The sequence below is a fragment of the Pelodiscus sinensis genome, chromosome 3 (assembly GCF_052426305.1).
Source record: "Pelodiscus sinensis isolate ZL-2025 chromosome 3, ASM5242630v1, whole genome shotgun sequence".
NCBI classification, from domain to species: domain Eukaryota; kingdom Metazoa; phylum Chordata; order Testudines; family Trionychidae; genus Pelodiscus; species Pelodiscus sinensis.
Window position 1 is genome coordinate 59,066,617 of NC_143054.1, and position 13,472 is coordinate 59,080,088.

A 13,472-nucleotide genomic window follows, 5' to 3' on the forward strand; every position below is an offset into this window, starting at 1 on the left:
GGGAGACCCATAAACTCATCCCAGGAAAGTTGTATATATTCATTCAAGAGTTTCTAATAATGTTTCATGGTGGTTTTATCTCCTATCCCAATGGGCTGCAGAAAGATCTGTGGTGACAACAGCTCCTTTGATAACTTCACACTCCTTTCACAGACTGGGTCCCATTCTAGGCAACATCTATACTTGCATTTTTTATATGAGACTGAGTCCAAGACCTGATTGTATTAAATCTGACTGGCGTGCGGGGAATCTGCAGCTGTCACAAAAAGGATGGCTATATCAGCTGTTCTTTCACTAGAACTTGCAATATAGCTTCAAGATAGGAAAACACATAAGCTTGGGTCTTTCCCAACAAGACAATGCAGAGTAGAATGTGGGTACTGTCATTATGAGTTATAATCTTCCTTGGTGATTTATTTGTGGGCTTGGATTTTTCCTCATCAGTGGTTTTCAAAAGAGCCAACTCTGACACTCCAGTTGACCAATATAAAGCCAAAAGCTTCAAAAAAAAATAGGAGTTAAGTCTCTCATACTACAGGAGTGACTGTCAACTAGCAAACCATTGAAATCCCAAAATGATTCATCTTAAAGGATAATAATGTTGCTTAGCAGTCAAATTTGCATGCCACATTACCTTATTCTGGTTACCCTCATGAAAAAAGAGACCAGGGTCAAAGCATATATATTAACAGTGTGTTACCTTTTGTTCAGATAGATATTCACTAGGGATTTAGAAATACCAGTCCTCATCTAGAGTAAATCTGCTTAGCTCTCCTGAAATCAATGGAGCTATGTTGATTTATACCAGCTGAGGATCTGGCCCTTAATTCCCAGAATTATGATTGCTTTGCTGTGATTTACAGCCCTGGACATACTCCCTGTGCATTTTGTTTTTTCTTGATTTGTTGTCTTTTAAAATACATATGAAGAATTCAATGCAGTGTTTCCAAAAAACTTGCTGTTTGGTAGATTCACTATTGAAGATTTCTTAAAACAACTTTAAATCATGAAACTATTTGCAGATTTTATCTTCTAAAGTGAGGCAAGTTTATACCAGATTGATTTAAACTGAAATAAACTTTAGCCTCTCCAATACCCATTTCATAGCTAATGGCGGAAGGTTTATCTTTTGTCAGAATGTTGGACAAATATCTTTCAAAATAGGTACCTTTAGATAGTCCAGATTTAGATTCCTTACAACCCACCTTTACTTCCTCTAGTAAAATTTTCTTGGAGGTTCTGGAAGATGGTGAGAAGCTGGCCCACATGCTGAAAAAAATAAAAAATAAAAGTTCTTCTTTTGAAGGACTTTGGCATTAAATGTATAGTTCACACATGCTAACTACTTAGCACATAATTGTACCCTGATATCTGAAAGTTTAGGGTGAGAACCGCTTCCAATGTTCCATTCCACAAGGACCTGCAAAAATGAATTGTTCTGCTGAGCATCAAACACTGGCTAAACTGTGAGGATGGTTCCTCTTCAGGTAACATTGCTTGCGTGGGCCTAGAGAAAGGGCAGAACTTGCACTGGAGTTATTGTACATGCTGTTCCCCAGCTAGATCTGGAGGCTTGTGGGACAAATGCCTGCCTTAGAAAACACCTGTAATTATGATGGGGTGCCACTCTCTTTGTTTTCAGCTCAGTGTCTTTTTTTTTTCTGTTCTGTTGCCTGGAGCAGGAGGACATTGGGCAGCCTAGGAGGAGGAAGTCTGAGAGTGGTCATGTATCATTTTCCAAATGCTATGCCTGATAAAGTGACCATCATCTAAGAGACCTGTTTAGGTTGAAGGGGAAACAGTCACCATTTCCATGAGCTGGAGGAAGACAGTTAGGCTGGATGTAGTGTCTGAAATGGAGAAGAATGTGCAAAGGAGGATTTAGTCCTATCATCTGACCCTGGGTGCTCAGTCAAAAAGTAATTTATAATGCAATATAAATTCCATTTATAAGAGGTTTGAATGTCTTCTTCTACACCTGTGGATGTGCTGCTCTTCCTAACTGGACAAACTAAAAGAAGAAAGTGATCATTCAAATAACATGAGCTTTATTCCCCTGGGGAAAGAGTCCAATTAAGCTTGAGTGTGTGTGTGTGTGTGTGTGTGTGTGTGTGTGTATGTGTATGTTTTTGTGTGGAAAAGAAAGTGAGCATGAACACATGTGCTTGTTTCTTTTTATGGGGCTTTAGAGTCAAAATCAAAACCATCCCCAGCTGTTCCTTATAATTAAATTTTAGTAACTCAAGCTGGGTGTTTTTATTTTGAATAGTGACTTTAAAATGTTAGCATTTAAATGGCCTCATCTATATTTCAAAGTTAACATCAGGAAACTTCACACATTTTTAGTGGTGTTTGCTGGCAAACTCAACTAAATACCGATATAACTATGAAGATATGTGAGGCTTAAAAAGCATAGAGCTTTATACACTCATGTGATTTTAAATCTAGGTGAATACAACAAAATCCATAGGTCCTGATCCCACAATCTGATTCACAGAGACAGACCTATTAACCGGTGCAGAGCCTTGCTAACTCCAAATGGATGAAGAGATTTGATTGTGGGCTTAAAGTCTTAATTTGTGGTATTTCATAGGATTGTTTTGACACTGTCTGCACTTCCTTCTGACTTCATCGCAAGCCACTGATGCAAGTTTGTACCACATCACCTTTTTGCGAGCAGTTTGCAATAACTGTACTATCCTTTTTTCATTCACAATAACTTAATTCAGCTATTTTAATAGTTCAAAATACAGATAAAAATAATATGAGAACTATTTCACCACAGGATGAAATGACTATTTATGCATTTCTCTTTGTTGAAGCCAAAAGCTGCAAAAAGTTGAATCTCTTTCCTTAAGCATCTTTAAAGGCACAGTTGGAAAGAAAAGAAGGTTGCATGAGTTGCTGCCTGTAGCTCTGAAATGCAAGTTTAAGTGTGGTGGTATAACTATGGATTGGAATAAAACACCACTTTTGCAGACTGAAACTCCAGGATAAGATGACACAATAATTTCTTGAAGATTTTGCTATCATTCTGCTTCCTGCCTCCATCAATTCCTGGCTGTATGGGATCCCATCATGTATCAGCACTGGGCCTGTGCACATCTTGGGTGGAGAAAGAAAAAAAGACACTCTTGAGAGTCTATGGTATGTTTCACTATGGCCCAGATTCAAAAGTTTTCTCTCTCATTTTTATCAGGAACCTCAATGGTGAAGCTTCACAGAGCCTGGATGAGATTCCTTCTCCCTAACCACCCTCCATCGGTACATAATTCCCCCCCCCCCCACCTCCAGTTAGGAAATGGTCTTTCACCTTTTTGCTCAACGGTAAGAAATTGCTAGAGCACATAGGGCATTTTTGCTGAAACAAGTAGGGGACAAATATGGGGGCCCGAGTATTGTCTGGAGTGACTCTAATGAAGTAATGACTATTAACCCCATGATGATTTTGGGCTTGGGTGGATATATTGTTGAGCAGAAGATTCAGCGTGGGGTGGTATAACTCACAAAACAGGGAGAAAGAAAGACATTTTCTGCCAACATACACGGGGAACAATCACTGATGAGTATCGATGTCCAATACCGAGAATGAAGGGAGGACAACTGCAAGAGCACCCTCGGAAGAACAAGAACTGTTCCTAACAAGGGTAAACAACCGCACCAATAGAGAGGCCCGAGCTCATTCTCCAGACACTTGGCATTTGTATTGATTAAAGGTTAGTGTGGAGGTCCCAAGCTTAGAACGTTAAGAAGGAAATGTGATCGCAAGAGAATGCTTGTTACAATTAAAATCCTTTTGGTGACACACGGCTGACCAGTCTTGGGAGAATTGGAGGAGAGCGGGGGGGAGGGGGAGGAGGGAGGGAGAAGGTGGAAAGTCAGTGGAAAGTTGCCTACAGGAGTTAAACCAAAATCAGTAGAAAATGTTAAATGGGAGAGGGAGAAATTATGCTGCAGCGGGAAGAACTCACATTGTAAAATCTATTTCCACTGTAAAGAGTCCCGAAGGACTCAAAGGGCGATATATTATTATTTGTTAAACAACAGTCAATGAATTGAACCTCGTTGGGGCTAGGTACTGTTGAGGCATGTCCATGTAACAGTCTATACACCAGAGAACAAGAAACCAGTCTTCCCCTATGCAAAGACTGAAGTTCTACAGTCTACCCTCATTCAAACCCGCGGAAGAGCAATTAAGCAGCAATTAAATTTACCCACTGTGTAACATCACTCACTGCTAAATTGGCAAGGAACACATTTCCAGTGTGCAGCGAAGTGCAATTAAATCTACCGTGGTGTGTACATACAAAACAAAACACTTTCAGGAAAAAACAACAACAACTTTTGCCCCCTTAATCAAGTGCCTTACTTCACGTCAATACGTGACTAATCTTGGTTTATATATCTGTTGGGCCGGTGCTGAAAAAGTGGCAAAAACACTAGAGGCTGATTCTTGGAAGTGAAAAGGAAGATATATGCTGTCACCAGAAGCCAATGTAAGTAGAGCCAAACCTTTGACTATCAGAACTCCAATTAACTCACACTCTCAGCGCTGCCAAGATTTTGATTGAAACGCTGCTCCTGCAGTTTGTAAGGAGATGGTTTCAGTGAGGGCAGGACCGGGTCTTTATGTGACGGTGATGTGACTTTCAAAAATGCTGAGCACCCGAGAGTGCTCCCGAAAGGGCTGGCCCTGTCTGAGGGGTGGAGGCGGGAGATGGAGCCGTGCGCCTGTTGCTGTCCAGTATCGCTGCTTCTCTCCGGCTGAAGTTCCGTAGGGGCGCTAGCCTATTTCAGAAGGTCTCTGTCCTGGACAGCTCCCCCAGACAGCAGCTCTTTGAGTTCACACACAGCCTGCTCATTCACAGTACCTGCAGGCAACTTTTTCCTCTGAGCTTCCACTTGAGAGCTTTTTTACAGGCTTTCCCTTCCCTTCTTCCCTTCGTTTATATTGGCACATCCCTGCTTCTCAGCTTGCCCTCCAACACGCGATGCTTTTCGCGCCTTACAAGCCATGTCAAGGTCTCTCACAGCTGCACCGCTGGCCACTTGCACAAACAGGGTTGTGTATTGAAATGGCTCTGTAATTCTGTGCCAAAGCCATGCCCTGTGATTCCTGGATGGCTCTACCTATATCAGCTTCCTTTCTAAATGCCCAGACCCTCTGCTTCTCAGAATTGCCCCATAAAAGCATTTCACTGTGAGCACCCCTAACAACTTCCACTAAAGGAGAGCTCATGCACAAGAGGAAAGTGCTAACCCTTTCCTCTCTTGGGATTTCACCCGGCCTCCTACACAGAGCATGCGGCTGGCTACTGCCTGGGCAACGAGAGCAAACGTGCAGCCGCAGCGTCCGGGCTGCACCAGGATCACCGACCTGCTCTCTGAACAAAAGGCTCGCTGGAGGTGGTGGTGACTTTGAGGACTCAGCACTCCCGGGGAAGGAGAGCAGAGCTTGCCAGCTAAAGAGTGACAGCTTCAATTGCCAGGCGACAATGCGGCGCCCGCGGAGGTTCCCGGGAAGATTCAATGGGCATTTAAGAGCTCTGAAGTTGTTATAAACAAACAACACTCACAAATCGTGTGTGTGTGTGTGTGTGTGTGTGTGTGTGTGTGTGTGTGTGTGTGTGTGTGTTTGCGCGCGCGCTGTGTACACACAGGTCCAACGCAATTCGGGAAGAGAATTCCCTTTCCTTTCCATTCATCACTGAGTGAGCGCTTTATTCCAGAGGGAGTCCCAAGCCTGGAGCTGTCAGCGAACCAGCAATAATCTTACATTTATTTTTCCTTGCAAAACTTCCCTTTGACTGCATGTGGGAAATGGCTTGAAGGTCCACTTCTCAACAGCGCCTAGAAGTTAGAAGCCCTGTATATTGGGTGTCCAGCCTGTACCACACACATTTCAGACTCTCTCTCGCTCTTTGTATGGAATAAAGCATCCTCTCAGTTAAATACAGTGTGAACGCGGGAGGGCTGGCTTTCTAAATGACAGCCTGATAGTGCCTTGACGCTCGGTTATTTGCTGTTTAGGACTTTAGGCTCACGCAATAAACGGGGATATACACAACATTTGTCCATTAGCGCTGGGCTCCCATCAGTGCCCCCTCCTCCCGTCCTGAGGTATCTCTGCTGGCAATTCCGGCTCCGAGAGGAACCTGGTAAGACTAATCCAGTTCCCAGGTTTCGATCCGTCACTCGGAGGCTGGGCAACCCCCAGGTTCTAGCTCTCAAACGAATACAATCACCTACTGCCACCCTGGAGCCTAATCTCCGCCCGCTCTGCTCGGGCGCTTTTGTTTGCCTTTCCCAACCGGATCCTGACTACACCTGAAAGCAAAACTTGCCCCGCAACGTGCTGGCGCACACACCGTGGCAAGGGGGTGGCTCGCCCGCGGGCAATGCTCTGGGGTGGGGGCGAGCCGGTGTTTAAGCAGCAGTCCAGCCACTGTGTGTGTGTGCGGAGGAAGGGGTGGTTCCAGCGAAAGCAAATGCAGCCTCCCTGAGGACCCCTCCGAGGAGACAACGCAGAAGGGCCGCACCAGCCCCCAGCCTCGGGTAAAACCGGAGACGGAGAAGAGAGATCAGACAGGAACCGCTTCCCCCAAGGCACCTGCCCTGCCCACCCCTAGCAGGGACGGCTGCAGGCAGTGCGGGGTCCGGTCTAACACCCCCGCTGCGCTCCCTGCCCCCTCGCCCTCAGCTCGTCTCTAGCGCCGAAAAGCGCCCCGCGGCCAAGCCCCGCGGCTGGCGGTTCCCGCCCGGGCGCTGCAGGCAGGCGGCGCGGCTCGGGGCTCGGCCGGCGGGTGTCTCCGGAGCGCGGGGCTCGGGGCGGGCTAGGGGAGGCGCAGTGCGCGGCCCGGGTGGGGCTGCGGAAGGGCGCCGCCGGGGGCGTTAGGACCCGGAGGGCTCCTGCGCGGGCAAGGGGCGGGTGGTGAGGCGCCGGGAGCCCGCGCTTGGCCCCGCACGAGTTGCGCTGCTCCGGCGGCTCCGAGCCGGGCTGCATATAAGGGCGGAGGCTGAGCGCCTGCCTCACTCCAGCCGCGCGGCTGCCCGGGGCCGCAGCCCAGCCCCTGCCTGCCTGCCCAGCGCGTGGCGGGGGCGGCGCCTTTGCGCCCCCCCCCCCCCCAGCTTCCGCCGCCCCTCCCGGCAACTTGAGTGAGCAGCAGGCGCGGGGCGGCCAGGGCGGGCGGGAAACCAGCCCCGCGGGCAGAGCTGCTCCGCCAGCGCCAGGGGGAGGCTCGAGGCTTCGGCGGGCGCTAAGGCAGCAGCGCGCGGCGCCCCAGCTGAGCTGCCCGGCGAGGCGCGAGCCTGCAGCCTGCCCCGGCTCGGGTGGCGCTGGGGAGCGGCGCGGCTCCCCGGACCCGGCCGGGGACAGCGGAGTCTGCAGAGATGCAGCCCGCTCGTCAGGCGCTCGCTTTCCTGGAGGGGGGAGCAGCCCCGCCATCTGCCGCCTTGGGTTGGTAACTCAACGCCGCCCGTCCCCTTGCCGGCTCCAGCCTTGGCGGAGAAAGTGATGGAGCAAGCGACTCCCTGCCAGCCGGCCCCCGACAACCTGAAGGTGCTGCACACCAATGACTCGTACCGCAACTGCAGCGCAGAGACAGGGGTCTACCAAGATGCCACCCCGCTCTCCTGGAAGATCGTCCTCACCATTATCTTGGCTCTGATCACCCTCGCCACCATGCTGTCCAATGCATTTGTCATCGCCACCGTCTATCAGACGAGAAAATTGCACACTCCGGCCAACTATCTCATAGCCTCCCTGGCTGTCACGGACCTTCTCGTGTCCATCCTCGTCATGCCCGTTAGCACCATGTATACTGTGACCGGGAAATGGACTTTAGGCCAGATCGTCTGCGATATCTGGCTGTCTTCGGATATTACTTGTTGCACAGCCTCCATCCTTCACTTGTGTGTCATCGCGCTGGACAGATACTGGGCGATCACCGATGCGGTTGAATATTCTACCAAAAGGACTCCCAAGAGGGCAGCTGGCATGATCGCTTTGGTCTGGGTCTTCTCCATCTCCATCTCCATGCCGCCTTTGTTTTGGCGTCAAGCGAAAGCGGAAGACGACACTGACTGTGTGGTGAACACAGATCACATACTGTACACCGTGTACTCCACAGTGGGAGCCTTCTACTTCCCCACCTTGCTGCTGATTGCCCTCTATGGAAGGATCTATGTGGAAGCCAGATCTCGAATTTTGAAACAGACGCCAACGAAAAGAGGCAAAAGATTAACAAGGGCTCATTTAATCACCGATTCCCCCGGATCATCTTCATCTGTTACCTCCATCAATTCCAAGGCCCCAGAGGCTTCCAGTGAAACGGGGTCTCCTGTATACATGAATCAGGTCAAGGTGAAGGTCTCGGATGCCCTTCTGGAGAAAAAGAAACTCACGGCCGCCAGAGAACGGAAAGCTACCAAGACTCTAGGGATTATTTTAGGAGCCTTCATCGTCTGTTGGTTGCCCTTCTTCATCATCACTTTGGTGTTGCCTATTTGCAAGGACGCTTGCTGGTTCCACATGGCCATCTTTGACTTTTTCACCTGGCTAGGGTATCTCAACTCTTTAATCAACCCCATAATCTATACAATGTCCAATGAAGACTTCAAACAAGCTTTTCATAAATTGATGCGTTTTAAATGCGCGAGCTGAATGTTGAACGCACTGTGGTCTCCAGGGCTGCTTGAGTACAGTTTTGTGTCTGATTCGACAGGTAGGTTGACTCTTCTTACCATGTTATCATGTCGCTAAAAGGCTGCTCTAATGCGAGAGTGAAGCTCAATGAGGAGAACGCGCAAGCAGGGCTTAGCTTCCCTTCAGAAGGGCGAATCTGTAAAAGTTTCTCCTCTAGCCCTGGTAATGACACGTCTGCTTCCGATCCCGCTAAGTAGCGATGCCCTAAAAAGCACTATGGTGTCTCCCTGGATTATGCCCTCTAGAGCCCATAGAGCACTATGGTAGGAAATGGAAAGCTTTTGGACACGTCCTTTGGACAGATCTACAGCTTGGCAGTACTTGAACTAGAAGTTTATCGCCCAGTATGCCCTAGGAGAACTTTATTTACCTGCTGAAAGCAAGCCCCTTGGCAATGTCTCGCTACAACTATCTTGCTCTTTATTTTTTTAATTAAAAACCTTCCGGAATGAGCCATGTGGACGTGGTAAGGCTCCAAAACCTAGCTTGTACTCGGACAGAGCAGACACCTGGAAGAATGGCAATGATGGGTTGAGTCTAACCGCCTCTGACTCGTTTATACTTGAAACTGGGGATGGGAAGGGAGGGGATATTGACTATGGGAAGAGCAACCCCGTGGTGTTTGTTTTCCCGCCGCTGTGTGACTTATTTCTGTTTAGCTATTGTCAAATCACGTCTAACAAATCAAACTAAATTGTATGTGCGCTCGTGCCAAAGCCTGCAAGCTGCTTTCATTTTATTACCGCTACACGTTTCTGACATTTTACACATTTAAACGCGCAGCCAACGAAGGCCCATAAGGAGTGACTCACACCAATCTGCTGTTATTCCACATATTAATACAGTCATTTAGCACAATTAACGTTGAACAACCCTATATTTTAAAGATGCCTTTGATCTCTAATCCAATCCTGCCAATCTGGCAAGTGGTTAAAAAAGCTGAAGTTAATTCAGAACAGAAGACTGATCAAATAGAAACTAATCTGATTAAAATGACACTGGGTCATATTAAGCAAGCCGTGGTGGGTGTTTTTTTTTTTTTTTTTTACCAGTGCAGGAATTTTAAAATGTGACGTTTCCTCTCCTTGTACTCCTTTGCATTAAGATTCCTTCCACTTCAAATTCCCTTCTCCTATACCATTTGCACTTTCGGAGACCTGCTCCCTTTCCAGGAATATCTGCAATGCAATATAGTAAAAATCCTCAACTAGCTCTGGTCTCTTGATTATTTTTCTCCTTGGGAGAATTAACTGAAATCCATGGGCTGCCTTCCATTTCTATCTGTTCTAAGGTAAAGGTAGCTAGTTTCAGTGTGTCCAGATTTTGCTCAAAGAGTTTTGGAGCTTTCGGAGCAATATTCAGATAACCAGGAGTTCTATAGTGTTCATTGGGATGAATAAATGTTGCTTTCAAATCTCTATTCCATATTACACTAAGTGCCAGCACAGCCCTCTTATTTGCTCCTCTCAGGGGACAGACAGATAAGTCATTACTTCTCTAGACAGAAAGCTTAGAGGATTTCACTGTGCAATTGGTGCCTGATCCAAAGCCTCCAAAATCCACTATGGATTTTTCTATCTAGTTTAACTGGTTTTGCATCTGGCCCTGTTTTAGGAGTGACCTTAACTTCAACACAGTTTGGGTTTCATGCTGACTTTGAACACCTCCAATTCCCTTAGGTTTCAAAGACAGTTTTTGCCTGAGTGAGTGTTGCAGGATTGGGATAATTTGAAATAAGATTTTAATATAAACAGTAACATTATATAAACAACCCCACTAAAGTTAGTGTTCCAAAGAAGTCTAGTTCACATGTTGAACAACTATGCCTAACATCACATTTAGCTTGATATGAGGTTTTATATACACACTTCAGTGCCATTTTATGCAGAGTGCTTACTGTCATTGTTGTGACACTTTAATTCTATGATTTTCCCCATTTTTTTTGTCTGCAGAATCAAGTTGCCATTGTAAAGACACATTACTTTACTCCCCACCCCCACTTGTCAGATTCATGATGCTGCAAAAACATCAAAACATACTGCCACAAAACTGTTCTGACCTGCATCTCAATTTAATGATTTTGTAAAGATTCTGTTCCAAAAAGAGGACAACTTCAAAAATCAAGATTTAGAACTCATGAGGGTTGGAAACAAAATCTGAGAATAAAATGTCTATTTTGCAGGCTTGTCTTTTAAGTTTTCTTTTTCAAATTGTAGGGGTGTCCCTAATAGTTTTGTGTCGTCTGTATTAGCATAGTTGTACTCATGTGCACCTATAATTTCTTTCTTTTTAGTGGAAGCAGTTGTTAACTTTGCTAAAGGATTGGAGGAAAACTGTGGCATTTGAAAATAGGAACATAACAGTAAACTGTGTAAATGACTCCTTGGGTGGAACATGTTTGAGAAGTAGAAGTGTGCAATATTTCAAAACAATAGCAAATACAAATACTGTACTAATAAGAATCCTAGACATATTCAGATGCTTTGCACATATTGCTGTGCCCTCAGGGGGATTTATCGCTTACCAAATGCTCTCTCTTGTGTTATAGTTTCCTTCATAAGTTTTAACACTTCTGCTCAAAAAGAAGGAAAAACAAAAAGTTCTATGTTCTTTACTTTTAACCGGCTGGGATTAAGTACTGTTTGATGTTGTAACTAACATTTTTTTGTTTTTGTATCCAGTTGCACACCCTTACTGCATCACACACTGGAGAATTTAGCATCTAAATTACTTAATATCTTGTATTCAGCTCTGTAGGGAGATGAAGCAGTTTGATTTGTCAAAAAAACCATAGCACCTGCAAAATAAATACCCATAATCCTGGATAAACTGATGTCAGACAGCAGTGAAATAACTCTCATTTCATTATCTTATTTGATTTTTTGTTTGTTTTATTCAGCTAAAACTTTAAGACAACTCTACTTAAGTCCAGCCGTCAAAATTAAGAGCTTCAGACTGTGGTCACCTGCTGTGATACAAGTGCATTGAGTGTTCCTCCTATGTGTAATTGAAAATGAAATACAAACAATAAAAAGCTTCACTATGTTCTCAAGAGTATTTAGTAGCAATTGTGTAACTAACGAGAATATTTACTGGTTCACTCGGCTTTCTCAATACTCTCCTTATAGGTAACGATTATTTGGTGAGTCATGCAGGAGAGTGACTGATGAGGACTAATATTGCAAACTGCAATCCGAAGTCATATTTTTAATAGAGTGCTTCAGTCTTGAACCTTCCAGTCTCGTTATGTATAGCTTCTAAGTTTATTTTCTATACCATCTCAGATAATTTTTTTCCAGTAATATAAATTACATGCTTAATAAAAGCACAGCTTATTGGAATACAAATAAAACCTACTTAATCACCCAAGTGACACAGTAGGTGATGCTAATATATTTTTTTAAAATGTTAGATCAAACTTTGAAGGCCTATCCAACAGGACAAATCTATGGGATTTAGTCACCTATTCTTCACATATACTTGTTGGGAGAATAATTGAAATAATATAGATTTACTTATTTAATTTGACAGCAAGTACCTTCATTCCTTGCACCTCAGAAACTCCCATTAATATCAGGAGTGTGTATGTGTGTGCACAAGTATGTGCACAGAATACAAAATATAGCCCATAAATTGCAAGCACAACCTATGGTCAAAACACATTTGTAAAAAGCAGCTTCCCCCAAACAATCTTGAGGGCTTTCTTAAAACTGGAATGGTTAATTAGTACCATAAGCTTTTAGAAAATATTATTTTTAATTATTAAAGTTGCAGCATTTTTTTTTTCAAAATTGGCTGGATAGAAGTGCTGTAGTGACTCTTTAAGCCTGATTTTCTTTCATTTTTTTGTGAATATGAAAGCTAATAGGAAAACATTTAATAATACTTAGCTTACACTATTTTCAAAGATCTTTTCAAACAATGGGCCAGACCTTATTCACCTCAACCTACCACTGATATCAATGGGCTTTTGAGTGCCCAAGGAAAGGAAGATCAAATCCATAAATACATTAATACTTTTAATATCCCTGAAGGGAAGTTAAACATTATTATCAGTTTTATAGCAAGGGAAAGAGTGTACATGACTCATCAGATAAAGCCATGAAAGAAGTCAGTGATAGAGCAGGGATTAGAACTCTGACATTGCTTATCCTAACACCCTCTCACTAACCTTTATTTCCAGACACTATAGAGCTGACATTAGATACTATTGGCTTCTATTTGTGATGTGAAAGTTTTGCTAAATGGTGGAAAAGATAATCCCATCAGAGGATTATCTGTGCAAATTTATGCCCAGTCTTTCTTTGATTTTCCATCATAAATAATTATGCATCAGCTAATAATATTCACTGTGGGGAAGACAATCAGAATAGAGATTGCACTGAAATGACTAGAGGCCAGTACAAGGAATTTTGGATTAAACAGAAACCACTTTAACATAGCCCCTTGTTACAGGATTTACTATTGGCTGAACACTGACCACATATTTCAAACATGTAACTTTGAAAACCATTCCTATAGGAAGATCTGCAAAATGAAAAAAGCAGAGTAGAGTACAAAGTGGCAGTACTCCTGGTACACAGGGGCTACATCTACACTGCAACGCTATTTTGAGATACCCCAGTATCCCGAAATAACTATCTCACATCTTAACAGCAAAACCATTATTTCAGGTTCACCATTCCAATGTCCCTGAAAACCTCATTCCACGAGAAGCAAGGGATGTTTCTGAATAGCGGGTTATTTTGAAATTTGGTGCTGTGTAGAT

At 44.6% G+C, this 13,472-nt stretch overlaps 1 protein-coding gene and 1 long non-coding RNA gene across 2 annotated transcripts in view; one reads left to right on the forward strand and one right to left on the reverse strand.

The window, feature by feature from the left end:
- Positions 1-1,093: 1,093 nt before the first annotated feature.
- Positions 1,094-13,472, reverse strand: part of LOC106732617 (uncharacterized) — a 69,776-nt gene continuing 57,397 nt past the window's right edge. The window contains exon 4 of the long non-coding RNA XR_016349143.1: positions 1,094-1,269. This is a non-coding gene — a long non-coding RNA (uncharacterized LOC106732617). The remainder of the gene's footprint in view (positions 1,270-13,472) is intronic.
- HTR1B (5-hydroxytryptamine receptor 1B) lies at positions 6,952-9,745 on the forward strand. Its single transcript, XM_075923790.2, has one exon. It carries the CDS (start codon positions 7,514-7,516, stop codon positions 8,660-8,662), a length of 1,149 nt encoding a protein of 382 aa, XP_075779905.1. The 5' UTR covers positions 6,952-7,513; the 3' UTR covers positions 8,663-9,745.